The sequence below is a fragment of the Rhagoletis pomonella genome, unplaced genomic scaffold (assembly GCF_013731165.1).
Source record: "Rhagoletis pomonella isolate Grant_MI unplaced genomic scaffold, Rhpom_1.0 Rhpom_scaffold_00002, whole genome shotgun sequence".
NCBI lineage: Eukaryota > Metazoa > Arthropoda > Insecta > Diptera > Tephritidae > Rhagoletis > Rhagoletis pomonella.
In genome coordinates, this window is record NW_023458556.1 from 114,391,673 (window position 1) to 114,407,129 (window position 15,457).

The 15,457-nt window shown below is 35.5% G+C and overlaps 1 protein-coding gene across 1 annotated transcript; it reads right to left on the minus strand.

Annotated features, from left to right (window-relative positions):
• Positions 1 to 4,581: 4,581 nt before the first annotated feature.
• On the minus strand, positions 4,582 to 6,399 carry LOC118734362 (vitellogenin-1-like). Its single transcript, XM_036464086.1, has 3 exons — positions 5,923 to 6,399; positions 5,474 to 5,850; positions 4,582 to 5,398 (listed from the first exon to the last, which is right to left on the minus strand). Exons 1-3 carry the CDS (start codon positions 6,146 to 6,148, stop codon positions 4,694 to 4,696), a joined length of 1,308 nt encoding a protein of 435 aa, XP_036319979.1. The 5' UTR covers positions 6,149 to 6,399; the 3' UTR covers positions 4,582 to 4,693.
• Positions 6,400 to 15,457: the final 9,058 nt, after the last annotated feature.

Here is a 15,457-nt window from a genome sequence, read left to right on the forward strand (position 1 = left end):
TTAACAATTTAGAATTTTTGTGAGAAGAAATTAAAAATATTTAACATTTTCGAGAACAAATAATTTGAAAAAAAATCAAATCAGCTGCTATACTGATATTACCTGTTCAATGTGCATTGGTTTAATTGTATTTTTGGAATAAACAAAGTTCTTTTTCCTTTGTCAGTAAACTGTTTTTTGTTTACAAATAGTATAAATAAGCAATGGGAAATAAGGCAAAATTTGTTTTATTTCCAACCTTTGTTGGAAATAAAGCAAAACTCAGATTTTGGTATTATTTCCCATTTAAAAGTGAAATAAAGCAAATTTTGCGTTATTGCCGGTTGTGTTATTTCACCCCCCTGTAGCGGTAGCTTTCGGAAAGGTGAAAAACATATATTTAATATTTGCGCCGGGTATTTAATGTTCGGCTCCGCCCGATCTTAGACTTTCTTACTGGTTTTATGTGTCTTTTTTTGCCGTCGAAACGCTAGTGCGCCTTTATGCGTCTCTTTTGACGATATGATTGTCATTGGGACATGATTTTGTTTAGATTTTTGTAAAGTGGGTTAAAAAACTTACGATTGCTATAAATTTTGTCCCCCTTTTTGTTAAGATTTTAAGATTTGGTGCTTTCAAACTAAAAACAAAAGCACCAAAAAACGCACTAAGCACTAAACTCCAAAATTTTCGCGTTTTGAATAAAGAAAAGCACTAAATTTGGTGCGAAAAGCACTAAGTTGGCAACAGTGCTTTTACACGTACAATTGGATATTGAAATTGACACTGAAAGGATAATAGAAAGATTGGCAAAAGGAAAACGCAAAATTGAGTTTGAAATTTAAAGAATTATAGCCAAAACTGACGGTAAAAATGTTAAGTTACTTCGACAAACATTGTAAGCAAGAAATATATTGCTTTAATAAACCCAATTTATCTTGTGTTTTTTTTTACAAAATAGTATTATTGTTTTATTACAGGGGACTCTGTAAACAGGGACGTGAACCGGTTTTGAACCGAACCGGTATTGAACCGGAAAACCGCTTTTTTTCTATTAATTAACTGAACTATCAACCGAACCGAAATTTTCCACAAATGTTCGATCCGAACCGAAAACCGAACCACTTTCCATAAAGGTTTAAAGGTTCGTTTCAACCAAGTTTTAATAGATAAATGTACCCACTTTTTTTCTTTTTGTTAAACAGGGTAATACCTACCATGTGACAGAAAGATAGAAGAAATACGTGTATGATAAAATTTTGGAAAACGGGCGTGGCACCGCCGTTTTCTGGGTAACCGATCAACCAATTTATACCAAACTCGGTATGGCTATTGTGCTTGCCAAATAAAAGCAAAATGTTGAAAATTATTGAAATCAGACTAAAATTGAGGCCGCTTTTCATATAACGGCAAATTTCAGAAATGCTTGAAACTTCAATATTTCGAAATTTAAGGACGCTAAATTACTCAAAATTGATACACCCCGGCTTACCATGTTGCGGTGGCTTTCGGAAAGGTGAAAATCATATATTTAATACTTTCGCCGGGTATTTAATGTTCGGCTCCGCCCGAACTTAGACTTTATTACTTGTTTGTTTTTCGAACCGTTGAACCGAACCGAAACCCCGGTTCAAAGACCAAAAAAACCGCTTTGACGAACCAATCCAAAAGTGCAAAAACGGTTCGAACCGCTGAACCGAACCGACAAAATTTTTCATCCGGTTCACGTCCCTGTCTGTAAATGAAACTTACACCCAATTGGCAAAATGAAACTTCACACTCCATAAAAATACTCGAACCTCTATTATGCTTGCTTCTCTCAAATCCACGCTGTAAATTTTTTGAGAAGAGAAAAATCTTAGCTGTACTTTTTGTGCTTTTTAGACGATGTCATATAGACACCTGAGTGGAAGATCGACCTGTCTCGGCAGTCAGTTCGAAAACGCACTATCTCAAAAAAATTTTCAGGAACGCCTCATTTCAGAATTTGGTTGAAGAACGCCCTATCTCGGAATTCGGTTCAAAAGCGCCCTATCACAAGTCACAAGTTTTGTTAAAACTCTTATCTCATGACACACCTATGATAGAGGATAAAAAATTGCTGACCTATTAGAAATTTTTCCGTGCTTTTTGTGGAAGCTATATAAAAAAAAAATGTATCACATTTTTTAAATAAAGGTACCATTTTTGGGTTTTTTTCCGCAAATAGCTTATTTCAATAGCTTATTTTCTCGGCTTTCAACCAATATATAATTTGTATTGGACGTGGCAAAAGGACTATAAGTTTTTCATAATAGAACGCACTCGGGTCCGCTTTGAATTTTTGCCGGCAATAACACAAGTTTACAGGAATGACAAAATTGTCCGACCAGCGATATTTTTATATACATTCTCATGTAAAATTTCCCGCTGAATCCGAATATGAAATTAAAATGTAAGAGAGTAGAACAGTTTTTGAGATACAGCTGAATTTCGGGTTTTTGAGATCTGAAAAAAGAGTTGGTCAACCGCGACATTTTTGTACGAATTTTTATGAAGAATTTTCCGCTGAATCCAAATACGAAAACAGAATACAAGAAAGTAGAAAAGTTTTTGAGATATGTATTGCCAAATTTCGGGTGCTTAAGTGCAATTTTATTTGGATGTACATATTTGGCCAATCTTAAATTTCTTTTTGTATTAGTAAAGGCTATTAAATTTGCTATCAACTGCTTCAACACGATTATCTAACAAGATAAGAAATTTAGAATGCATATAAAAATATCGCTGATCGGACAATTTTTTAATTTCTGTAAACTTGTGTTATTGCCGACAAAAATGCAAGGCGGACCAGAGTGCGTTCTATTATGAAAAACTTCTAGTCCTTTTGTCACGGCCAATAAAAATGTATAAAAAAAAACAAAAACGGTACATTGCTTAAAAAATGCAGTTTAATTTTGTTATTGGAAATTTTTTGCAAAAAAACTTTTCCCAAAAAATATACTTTTCACCAAAAAGCACGGAAATAGTTTTAAGAGTTCAGTAATTTTTGATTCTCTATCATAAGTGTGTCTTGAGACAAGAGTTTTAAGAAAACTTGTGACTAAGAAAAATAGCTGAAATTTGCATGTTTAAACTCATAAACTCGACAAAAAATCGCGGTGGAAAAAATCTTTGATACATTGGTTACCAGTAACCATAGCAAAATCGTGGTGAAGTTTGAACAAAATGCTGCCATAAAATGTTTTCCTGGTACACTTGGCGAATTTTGAGCCGTATATTACCGCATAACTTTGGACCACGTTAACCGATTTATGTAATTCTTTTTTATTAAGCAAGGTGGTACCTCATAGGTGGGCACATATTAATTTGGTCTACATCCGATCATTGGATCATGAAAAAATTAACGGTACTCTTAAATTTGTATATAGAAATTGAAGGTGGTTTTGTTTTTTGCCTAAAATTACTTGTTTTTTTTGAAACTATCAGGAATTTAAGTACACCACAACTTTTGTTCCGGAATGTTTCGATTAGGATGCCGTTGTGGGTGTGCCTGGTGCCTGAAAGTAAAAAAAGCAATTTTTCAATTGACACTGAGGCCATACCACTCGTCCCATACCATTCATGCGGATATCAGTGGAAATATTTGAAAACAAGTTATCAAACGATGTCTTTTGAGCTTATAAAATATGAACATGTTATGGCATTATGGGATTAAAACTAAAAATTATGCTACGGGAAATATATATTTCGGGCATTTTCTCGAAATCTGGTCAGCCAGTTTTCTGGCTCGAATTGATCTCCCTATTTTCTAGTCGTCCGATTTTACCGCAACCTAAGTTATTCTTTTTTTATTATCTTTGTTCTACCATAACTCGTGTGATTATGGCAACTTAATGTAACTTGCAGGCTCTCACTTAGACATTCTCTTAAATGGATGTTGCTTATAATTGAACAGCCGAAACTTAACGTAACGTAATGCCACGTCGAATCTGTTTCATTTTAATTTTCTAAGTTCTACGTTCCGGTAAGTTAAGTTAAGTTAAGTTGCCATAACCAGGCTTTTAGGGCTTTATACGAAATTTTTGTAATATTTAGAATGAAACCGAAATGCAAGCGAATATTCGAATTATGCGGAAATGCTACAGATAATTCAAAATTAAGTCTTTAGAAACTTTTGCAAAAGGGTAAATGCTTATTAGTTTAAAGTCAACAAAAAAGACAGTGGGGTTTCGGATAGCGTATGAATTTGTAAGTTATATTGATTGAAACCCAGTACAGAGATTAGCAGCAACGACTGGAAGACTAGCTAATTCTAGGCAGGTCTAAAGAGCAGCTGCAACAACAACAAAAGCAACAACAATTATCTTTTCCACCACACCACAAGTTTCCACGATTGGGACTTGATAGCTTTGACAGTAACTAATTGCGCCCACATTTGCTCCATCCTCATCGTTTCCGCTTATCACCTCCACTTTAAGTTAATGAAACAAATTTGTGAAATTCGAAACGAGTTTCGTTTGATCCCGACTGCCACAATTTGGCACTAGCTCTTGGTTGCGAATTTACGATTCCCTTCATAATCTAAGTCAGTCCCTTATACCCATATCATTTACGACTGCGTTTATTTCTATGAAAATTTTTATTTTTATGAAAATTATAAAAACTACAAAAATTCTAAAATTGGGGAAATGTTCTAATCATCATTTACATGCTTGCTACTAGAATTCTTAGCTTAGTAATCCTGGTTTAGGCTTTTGCTGCTTTTCCATGACTGGTGCATGCCATGGTAGTTGGTCTGCTTTTGAGCGGGAGCGCTCTTGCCGAAGGGGCTCTTGGAATTCACTTTGAGTATATAGTCACCTTCCAAATCGAATTCGGTGGCGATACCCATGTAAGCGCGCTTGCCAGCTCCCTCGTTATTGACGTATTGCTCCATTGAGTTGGCGGGGACAGCGGGGAAGTTGCGTTCATTACCTGGGCGGACTGTTTCAGCGTAGTAGCGTGTAGCACGCATAGATGCCTCAACTACATTGGTAGCACCGGGAACACTGCTTGCTGGACCGTTGACATAGAAGTCGACATCGCCGACGCGTTGGCGTGTACCCATGCCGCAGGTCGAGGTATGAATGGCATCGACCAAGTCGGCATCTCCACGGGCCAAACCAGTTAGCTCATACTTGTTAGTGGCAAACATCTTGGAGGGGTCCAGCGCTGTGATACGGCGGAGTTGATGTCCAGTCAAGCGTCTGTATTGGCGACCGGCTGCGCCTGCAACCTGAGCACCGATACCCTGGGCAACAATGTGGATGATCTCTTGTGGCACATCAACTTCGTTGGTCAATTGCACTAAAGCTTTGCCAATCATATTGCCAGTTTGTTCTACATCGAGGAGGGCGAAGCGCTTCATGTTGGTCAGGGTGGAACCTAAGTTGATGATCTGCGCAAAAAGAAGTAACAACGTTAGTAAAAGTTTCGAGCTTCATAAGTTAAAAAAGAGCATTCTATAACTTACGACAAGGTCGCCCTTGGTGGCTTTCGGGTGCTTCCACGATTCACTGTAGTCTTCTTCACTTGAAGTGGCTGCCTGATTGCCATCATCGTAGTCCTTGTTGCTGTTAATGGGCTGTTGCTGACCATAGTAGCGCTGCATGTAGGCCTGAACCAATTTTTTGTTTGCCTTTGCGACTGCAGGGCTGGTCTGGGGCAAGCCAGTGATGAAAATGGTAACTTCCTCATTGCCAAAGCTGGGCTGTTTCTTGGCAGCGTCGACCATCTCATTCAAAGTGGTTTGTTCGGGTTGACCATTGGGTTTCATCAAGAGAACTGGCACATTACTGGGACTTGGCACAAATGATGGTTCCAACGCGTGGTTAATTTGTGAGAGGTGATCTTGAAATAAAGAGAAATTGGAAAAGTTACAATATTGTATAAGTAGAAAAGAAAAAGAAAAATAACACTCACAAATTTTCTCAATTTCTCGTTCGCCTTCCTCCACTGACATGTTCTCCAACTGCTGCATAGTGAAATCCTCAGCTGACTGCATCGACTGGAGTTCAGACACCGATAACCAATCAGTGGGCTTTAAACTACTCGAGACGGCATTATCCTTGTTCTTGCCATGCTTGGGTGCAGCACTAGCGGCTGCGACAAGTAAAGCCACGAAGCAGAAAATCTTGAGCGGATTCATGTTGATCACGTTTGCAAGTCAGCGCGAAATGTGCTTTCAACTAACTCGGTGGTGGTTTATATATGAAAGCCCAATCGACTTTCGACAGCCGTTGCCGTTCGAAAATCTCTACAAGTAATTGTTTATAATAAAATTTGCGCGAGCATATTTTTTCAGTCAAAAGTGTTTATAATATTCGTTGCAGAAGGGCGTTGACCGAACCTTGAACGAGGGCTCGTGGATGGCAAAGTTGTGCAAGCGATTTTTGCTGAATTGCAGTATTCACCTACAGGTTTAGTTTTAATAAGTTGTTGCAAATATTAGCTGCAGTGTAAAAACAATTTTTCTTTTTGTAGCGATAAGGCTTATCGATAAGCGCGTTTTGTTTCCCATGTACATATGTACATATGTGTTAGTGCAACTAGCACGGCACGTCTTTTTAAACGATCTACTCTTGCTTAGGAAGTCTGAGTTGAAACGAAAATTTGTAATTATATCCCGAATAAGTATGCAAGATTTTTTTATTAAAGGCTAAGGCCTGAAAAAATCTAGGTTTGGTGTCTTCAGTTATACTGAAAGTTGATGTACCTAGACTTGCACTAATGGAATGTCCAAGATGACTTTAGTTTCCGACACAAAAGCTAAAAAGATTTTGCTTAGAATGTGTTTCGACATCTTATGTTTCTCAATACCAAACCGGGATTCTTTCTTTATAAACTGTCCAGGTGGATATGATAATGCTTTGGGTTATGAGTTATGATCGTTAGATAAAAGATAAAGGCCCTCCGTAGCTTACCCATCAAGTAATTAAGAGATCATTTATGCATTATGAAAAAGAATGACATTCGCAAAATCAATTTGATTAATCAGGGAATAACTCAATTATTTAAATTATTTATTATTAAATAATTCAGTCAAATTAGGGTTGGTTTTCGCATAGAGCTTAATTAAGTAACAGTAATTTTAGGGCTTTAACTGAATTAATCTGCGACGCTAGTATTGATAAGTTCTAATCAAACCCTGAGAAGTTAATGCTTCATTACATCACAGTTTTGTTTTTTACAGAGGGATAAATTCTTGTTTTTTTTGGAAAACAGTCTACTATATTTCATGAAAAATTATGTATTTACTCTTCCCCATTAATCCGAAGGTTTTTGTTTTTGTTGACCCCTAATAAAATTTGCTGCTTAATATTTTTGTGAAATGTTTAAACTTCTAACTGCAATATGTCCCTACCTTTTGTATGACAACATCATAATTCGATGGTGAAGCTCTGTCACAAACAAACATATGAGTAGTCCACTTGCAAACAGCGTTATGTGATTTTATAATAGTAAGCCATAAATTAAAAAAAAAACGTCTAGAACAACAAGTAACATCCAAATTGTACATTTCTTTTTATTATCTGAAAATTTGGATAAATAAGAGCCTAATAACATTAAACATCAAAATCGCAGTGTGGTAGTTTTTGCAAATTTAATATATAGAAATTAAATATAGCGAATTTTGAACCAGTAAGTTTTATATAGCCAGCTTTTTTAAGCTTTTCGCGTTCTCTCTTCCATGAAGGTTGGTCTGCTTCTTTTTTAAGACGTCTACTACGTCTACTAGGCACCGAAACTACCACGTTTTCTTGCAGGGGGGTGAAATAACACAAACGGAAATAACGCAAAATTTGCTTTATTTCACTTTTAAATGGGAAATAATACCAAAATCTGAGTTTTGCTTTATTTCCAACAAAGGTCAAATATTTTACACTTCTTCTCTCAAAAATTCTAAATTGTTAAAATCTATTTGCATGTGAAACATTTTCCATACAAAACCAGCGATTAAATAGCAGCTTTTGGAAAGCTCGCCCAACTCAGTAGCATAACCGCTGATTACTGGGCCTGGCACTGGATGGATCAATGCTTCGAGAAGCGAACCAATTTACTAAGAAAGAAAGTTGCAACAATTTTCATTTTTATACCCGAGCGCACTTGTGCACAATGGTATTATAACTTTGTTCACATAACGGTTGTTTGTAACAGGCAAAACGAATCGAGATGGATATAGACAAATGTATACATAAATGATCAGAATGAAAAGAGAAATTGATTAAGCGGTGACTGTCTGCCCGTCCGTCCGTCCGTCCGTCTTTGCACACGATAACTCGAGTAAAAATTGAGATATCTTAACGAAACTTGGTACGTGGACTTCTTTTGGGCGTAGGACGGATGGTATTGAAAATGGGCGAAATCGGACAATAACCACGCCTACCTCCCATATAACGGTAATTTTCAGAAATACGAAAACTGCGATATTTTAGTACTGAAGATAATTCACTCAAACTTGATATTTACAATGAGTTTTAGACGGAAAGTAAGAATATTAAAAAATTTTGGTAAATGGGCGTAGCCACGCCCACTTATGGTTACATGTGTATATCTTGGTAACCGCTGCACCAATTTCTTCCAACCTTGGCACAGTTGTTGGTCCTGGTACAGCATACCAAATGGCCGAAAATTTTTAAAATCGGACAATAAGCACGCCCACATCCCATATAACGGTAATTTAGAAAAATACGAAATCCTTGATAAATTAGTAAATATTAAAGCTAATTTATTCAAAATTGATGGTTGCAACAATTCTTTACCAAGAAATACGTTTATGATAAAATTTTGGAAAATGGGCGTGGCACCGCCCACTTATGATCACATATATGTATCTCGCTAACCGCTCTAGCAATTTGTACCAAACTCGGTATGGTATTGTACTTGCCACATAAAAGCAAACCGTTGAAAATTGTTGAAATCGGACTAAAATTACGGCCGCTTTTCATATAACGGTAAATTTCAGAAATGCTTGAAACTGCAATATTTCGAAATTTAAGGACGCTAATTTACTTAAAATTTATATAGAAGAAAAAAATCAGAACAGTTTTTGGCACCTTCGATACCAGAAGCAACAACAAAATACAGGTAAATGTTGTTTTTGCTCAAATGCCTGTTTGATAGGCCTTGAATTAAACAAAAAATGTGATATAATTCATATGAAGAAAGTAATATTCACAAAATATTTTTACTTATGAAAAGTCTAACAAAATATAGGAAAAGCATCGTCTTTAAAAACTGCTCCGCATTTTGGACATAGCCCTTTTGTATGAATTTTTTCTGCATGCTTTTTAATATGTTAAAAACATTGCTGGAAAACCTTAAAATGTTTGCATGGAACCATGTCGCAATAAACAGATGAAGTAATAAAACGGCTTTCTCACTTTATTTTCTGACATACGGCTGCCTTATAGTCACATTTTATAGGCAAATTTTCAAATAAAGCAGTGGCACCTGGTAAATTCCACTACGGGTGGGATGCATGCAATAACACCATACACAATAATTCCTATTACTTGGACATTAAAAAGCAGTTTCAGAAGTGAACTAGTGTTATTTTATCATTTTTCCTTTTTCTAAACGGTTATAATGCCACCAGTACATAATTGCGAAAGGAGGGGCGGGGCGGGGGACGCGAGTGCGATGACGAACGCGGCGCGGGGTGGCGCGGGGCGGCGCGCGAACGCGGACCGCCGCGACGCCGGGCACTTTCAAAATTGTATACTTACAAATCCGTCCAATTAACTTGTTCATGTACTACTTTTTGTCAAATGTAACTGGGTGACTACCTACATATGTCCACTATTTTGCTTTATTACTCAAATTAATTATAAAAGTCGGTCTTATTGCTCAACGAGAAATGAAATAAAGCAAATTTGTGTTATTTCACATTTAATTGGGAAATAACACAAATTTGCGTTATTGCCGTTTGTGTTATTTCACCCCCCCATTATAGCGACTTTTGAAATTGTATATATACATACAGTAAGTATTATAGCGACTTTTGCTATAGTAGCTAACATTTGATACTATTTTTTCAGAATATATAAGGATTTTGCACTGTATTGTTACTGGACATGAAACTAGTTTAAATACTGGTACGTTAATTATCAAAAACTAAAAATCTAAAAAAATTTACATAGCGCACTTTGCAAGTGGACTACTCATATAGTGTAAGCGCCAATCTATTATTATAATATAATAACAGAATGGCGCTTACACATATGTTCGTGTTTGGCCGAGCTTCTCCTCCGATCTGTGGCGTGCGCCTTGATGTTGTCACACAAAGCTGTTGGCAGAAATACACTCGGAGGTTTGCTATTGCCCGCCGAGGGGCGACCGCTGTTAAGAAATAACCTTTTTTCTAATTTTTTTTGCGATGTTGCTTTAACCAGGGCTTGAACCCAGGCGCTGCGGAGTGGAAGCGCGCACTGCTTATCACTACACCACAGCGACCGCCATTTATTATTATTAACTGCAATTTACCCAAACTGGGTCAAAAATACCCATTGGAGTTAATGGTTTAAAATGTTCTTTAAACTAATTTTTTCCTAAATCGCTCAACAGAGCTCTTAAGACAATATTTATGTTTTAACTCTTTAACTTTTATGTAATTTAAACATAAAACAAACACAACCAACCAAAAAGAAGATAAAATAAATTTATCACCTTGCAGTTTTTCATAATTTGACTTAGTGTGGGCCGAAAATCCGCTTTTTCAGAATTTTGGTTGGTAGTAGCAAAAATATGGTTCGTTATGCTCTAAAAAATATCTGTGTGAAGTGTGAAAATTCTTGGTCAATATCCTAGGCTCGCCCAAGTCCATCAAAGTTCAAGTACTAAAAAAATTTTTTTCTTAGCTAACTTCGATTCTCTACAAAAAAGGTCCATTTACCAAATTATGTAGGACTAATTCTTTAGAAGATTATTGCAATTTTAATAAAAAATGTATTAATTAATTTATTTATTAATTTTTATTTTTTGAGCATATTAAACTTTGATGGATATTGACCACAAAATTCCAAATTTCACACAGATTTCTTTTAAAGCATAATGAACCATATTTTTGCTATTATCGATCAAAATTCTAAAAAAGCGGATTTTCGGCCCACGCTACTATACATACATATGTATGTATGCACTCTGAACGTATGAGAAATGTATGTAGTAGATTCTTGTATTTATGCTAGGGATGTAAGTGGCAAAAATATATCGATGTACATACTTCTTTGATTCGATACATCGAAAAGTACACCGATATTTTTCGATACATCGAAGGGAATACATCGATGCATCGATTTGCATAGAATTTTTCAGAAAAATATGTTATAAGCATAATTGTACAAAGTTTGAAATTAATTACTGTAATTGAGCTAATTATGTTTCTAACGAAACTTTTTAGAGCCATTTAAATTTTTTGGCCAAACTTGCTTCTCTTTTTTTGCATAATTGAAAAACTGAAATGGCGGTTCGATGTAGTAGAGATGTCATCGATACACTCTAAAAAATCTGTTAAAAATGCGACTATAAATCGAGTATATTTTTGTTTATTTTTAAAATTTTTTGGTACATTTAAACGATGAATATGTATTTTTCTCGTTTACACATTTTCGTGTGTAAAAATCCTTTTTGTTGGCGGCTTTCCACAATTCTTCGGGTGAAATTAAACAGCAGATGTGTATTTTGTAGCTTGTACACACTTTCGTAGTACATTTACGCACACCACAGCAGCTATATTACACTCTAAAAAGTCCGAAATTTAAACAAAGCATTCGTTGAATAATTGAGCATGTAATTTCGCGAATAATAAAGTAGGAAATCAGTAACCTACCTTTTAGGTAGGAAATTTACACAATTTTTTAAAAGTGTACATCGACATAATTGAGCATGTAATTTCGCGAATAATAAAGTAGGAAATCAGTAACCTACCTTTTAGGTAGGAAATTTACACAATTTTTTTAGAGTGTACATCGACTATTTATAGGTCGAGTGGAAAATTTTCGCTGCATCGAAGCAAAACATCGATATTTTCGATGCATCGACATACCTAATTTATGCAGTTGCATTTTTTCAGATATGCATGTTCATTCTGAATATAGTGTATTTTTTGAATTACATACCACTAAGTTGAGTAACTCAGGCAAAACTCAGGATCTGATTATGTGGTTATGTGGTTCTATTTTTTATTCAGTTTACAACAACAAAATACATGCACTACACAATAATAATTTTTAGCCCAAGCGTGAACAACCTCAATAATTTTGAAAAAAAAATGCATGCATAAACTTATTTCAATCATACTTAGCAATTTTACGATAAGATTATGGTGACGAATATAAGACCTTATAATCTATGACTGTATGTCCTAGTAATATCGAACCCCAAGATTAGGGCTGCCAGACGTCCCGGTTTTCCCGGACATGTCCCGGTTTTAGACTATTTGTCCCGGTGTCCCGGTCCAACCCTAAAATGTCCCGGGTTTCATTTTAGTGTCCCGGTTTTTGATTTGATTGCACAAATTTGAATAAAAGTTCAAAAATCACTACACTAAGAGTAATAACGCGTTGTAATATTCAGAAAAATGTTATGAATTCATTGAGGGAAATAACGCATAGTAAATATGAATATTTTCTATTTGATTATCGTTTAAAAATGTTCGTATTTAAAAATAATACTTTCATAACACGCACGCGTGGTGTTGATTCAAACTCAACATTTAAATGCACATTTACATGTCTGGCTGTAGCTGAGTGCGCGAGGATGCTTGCCACAATTTGCTAATTTCCAGAGGGTCAGGGTTCAATTCCCATTACAACCAGCATGGAATTAAAATATTTTTTTAACTTAATTATGAAAAAGCAATCGGTAATTGCAAATCGCTTCATTTTAATATGGGCCTATTTGAATTGAATATTTCTACACTAAATACTAAAATTTGTATACTTAAATGTATTACGAGTTGGGTTGGTGCTCTTTTAAATGCGTATTTTTTTGATTTAGTACGCTTTTTTAATTCTAAACTTCTTTCCGGTTTAATTTGTGAAATAGTTACATTTCGAGATTGTTGAACTTTGCACAAGCAATAGTTGATGATTAGTATATGAACCTAAATACGTTCAAAATGACGTGCACAGAGTTATACAATTATATTAAGGAAAATACAGAAGTTTTGAAACAAGTTCACAGCAACGAAAAATATGACTGATATTTTAATGTTATCTTGTACTTAAATTTTTTTATTTTATGAAACCTAGAGTACTTATAAGTACAGTGCCGTACAAAATTATTGGCTCAGAGGCTCTTTCATCAGATCACAATTTCTAATCAGGTCTTTTAGAAAAATTTTGAAAATGTAGCTTTTGAGCCAATTAATAAAGTGCAAGTCCGAAGCTGCCAGCAAATTTCGTAGATTTTTAGCATTTATATTTTTTGCTGACAGTGTCTTCCATATAAAAAGAATTATCGAACATAGTTTGTATGGAAGAAACTCTCAGTAAAAACAATACCAAAAATCAATTGAAATTTAATGGGCTGCAAACCTTCATTTTAAAAATTTGTATACAAAGTCTGATTAGAATGTTGCAAATTTGTTGAATTTTCCCGAGTTTAGCACAAAGTTTAACAATTTTATTTTTATGTTTTTTCATATATTTAGTATAAACTGTATTTGTATAAAGAATAAAAAGAGGTTCATGCATTGTCAAAAATTCTCTGTGCTTTAGTTGTAATAAGTTGTTTTGTTTTGTTGGCGTACGTTGTAATGATCTCATGATCTCATGTTTTTATGTTTTTGTTTTTGTCTTTCAAAATAAAATTTCACTACATCCTTTCGCACGTCGAAATGAAAGGGAAGGGAGCGAGAGGCCCTCCCTAAAGTGTCCCGGTTTGGCAACAGAGATATCTGGCAGCCCTACCCAAGATGTATCATTATGTTTTCGGGCTGCATTATCATTCGACTATTGCGAAGAAAATTCTTAAATTTACATTCGTGCGGTCGGCGTAAGCTGATAAAAGGTTTGCCCAATTTGGGATAAGAGCAGAATACCTACAATACGGTATCGATAGTAATCAATTAGTTGAGCATAGCGGTGTACTATGTGCTTGTGGCAAACAACAACTACAAGAATTAGAATTAAATCCCTTTTTAGTCAACCGGCCACCCCCTCTGCCCAGAACAGTTTTTAAAAAAACCCTTTTTTCTAAGTTGAAAAGGTTGCTAATTTTATATATTTTTGAATGCCGTATGGCCGCTGTGGTGTATGGGTAAGCAGTGCGCGCTTCCACTCCGCAGGGCCTGGGTACAAGCCCTGGTCAAAGCAACATCGCAAAAAATTATAGAAAAAAGTTTTTTTTCTTAACAGCGGTCGCCCCTCGGCAGGCAATGGCAAACCTGCGAGTGTATTTCTGCCATGAAAATTAGCTTCTCATAAAAACACAATCGCCGTTCGGAGTCGGCGTAAAACTGTAGGTCCCTCCTCTTTGTGTGACAACATCCAACACTTTCTGAATATTTACATAACATGAATGGCCAAAAAAGTCAAAGAAGCTTAACAGCTAAAAAAGAATCCGTATTTGTTGATAAAAGGGATTAAAAATTGTTTTATTTGCTATTTTGGTCCATGATTCAATAATTAAAGGTTTGCTCATTATTGACATTAGACTTTTGACACTCCCTTAGCTGCCTTACAAAAGCTTTGCACATACACACGAACCCACACACAGTGCTTTGCTAAGGGAGCCGATTTTGTCAAGAGGGAACGAGAAAACTGCTTTTTGAGCAAACCTTTTAGTATTGAATCATGATTTTGGTCTGATGTTGTAACTAAAAAATTATCAAAATTCAAAATGGCGAATCCAATATGGCTGACAAATTTGATAGAGATAATCAAACTTTCTAAAGAAATCAGTGTTCTATAGGTTTTCTATGTCGCTGATTAAGAATCTGTTATTAGAATTTTAATATTCAAAAAGGTGGCCCCATTATGGCCGACAAATTAAAAAACAAACAATCAAATTTTTACAAAACAACTTGTCAGTATTTCAAAATTAACAAGTAAGAAAGTCTAAGTTCGGGTGGAGCCGAACATTAAATACCCGCCGCAAGTATTAAATATATACTTTTCACCTTTCCGAAAACTACCGCTACATGGTAAGCCTTGGTGGTTTTACCCCTATTTTAAACATCTTCGATAGAACGTTCAGTTAGACAAAATGAGATAAACTTATCGTCGTTTATAGTGCAAAACCGCGTATCAACAAAATGCAAAACCGCGTATCAGCAAAATGCAAAACCGCGTATGTGAAGTTGTAGAAATTATTTTCTAGAGCGTAAAAACACTCATATTTCAAAATGGTTCTCTTTTTTATAAAGAAATCGCATTTCTGGCTAGTATATTTCAGGACGAATGGATAACGATTGAGCCAAGAGCTTGTGTGAGAAAATCCAGTTTTTGGCAGC

Bases quoted from the DNA above. Each gene is read 5' to 3' on its own strand.
- LOC118734362 (XM_036464086.1), bottom strand. From the start codon at position 6,148: ATGAATCCGCTCAAGATTTTCTGCTTCGTGGCTTTACTTGTCGCAGCC. The intron at 5,851-5,922 runs GTGAGTGTTATT...CTTTATTTCAAG, and splicing joins ACGAGAAATTGAGAAAATTT to ATCACCTCTCACAAATTAAC. The intron at 5,399-5,473 runs GTAAGTTATAGA...CTTTTTGCGCAG, and splicing joins CCACCAAGGGCGACCTTGTC to ATCATCAACTTAGGTTCCAC.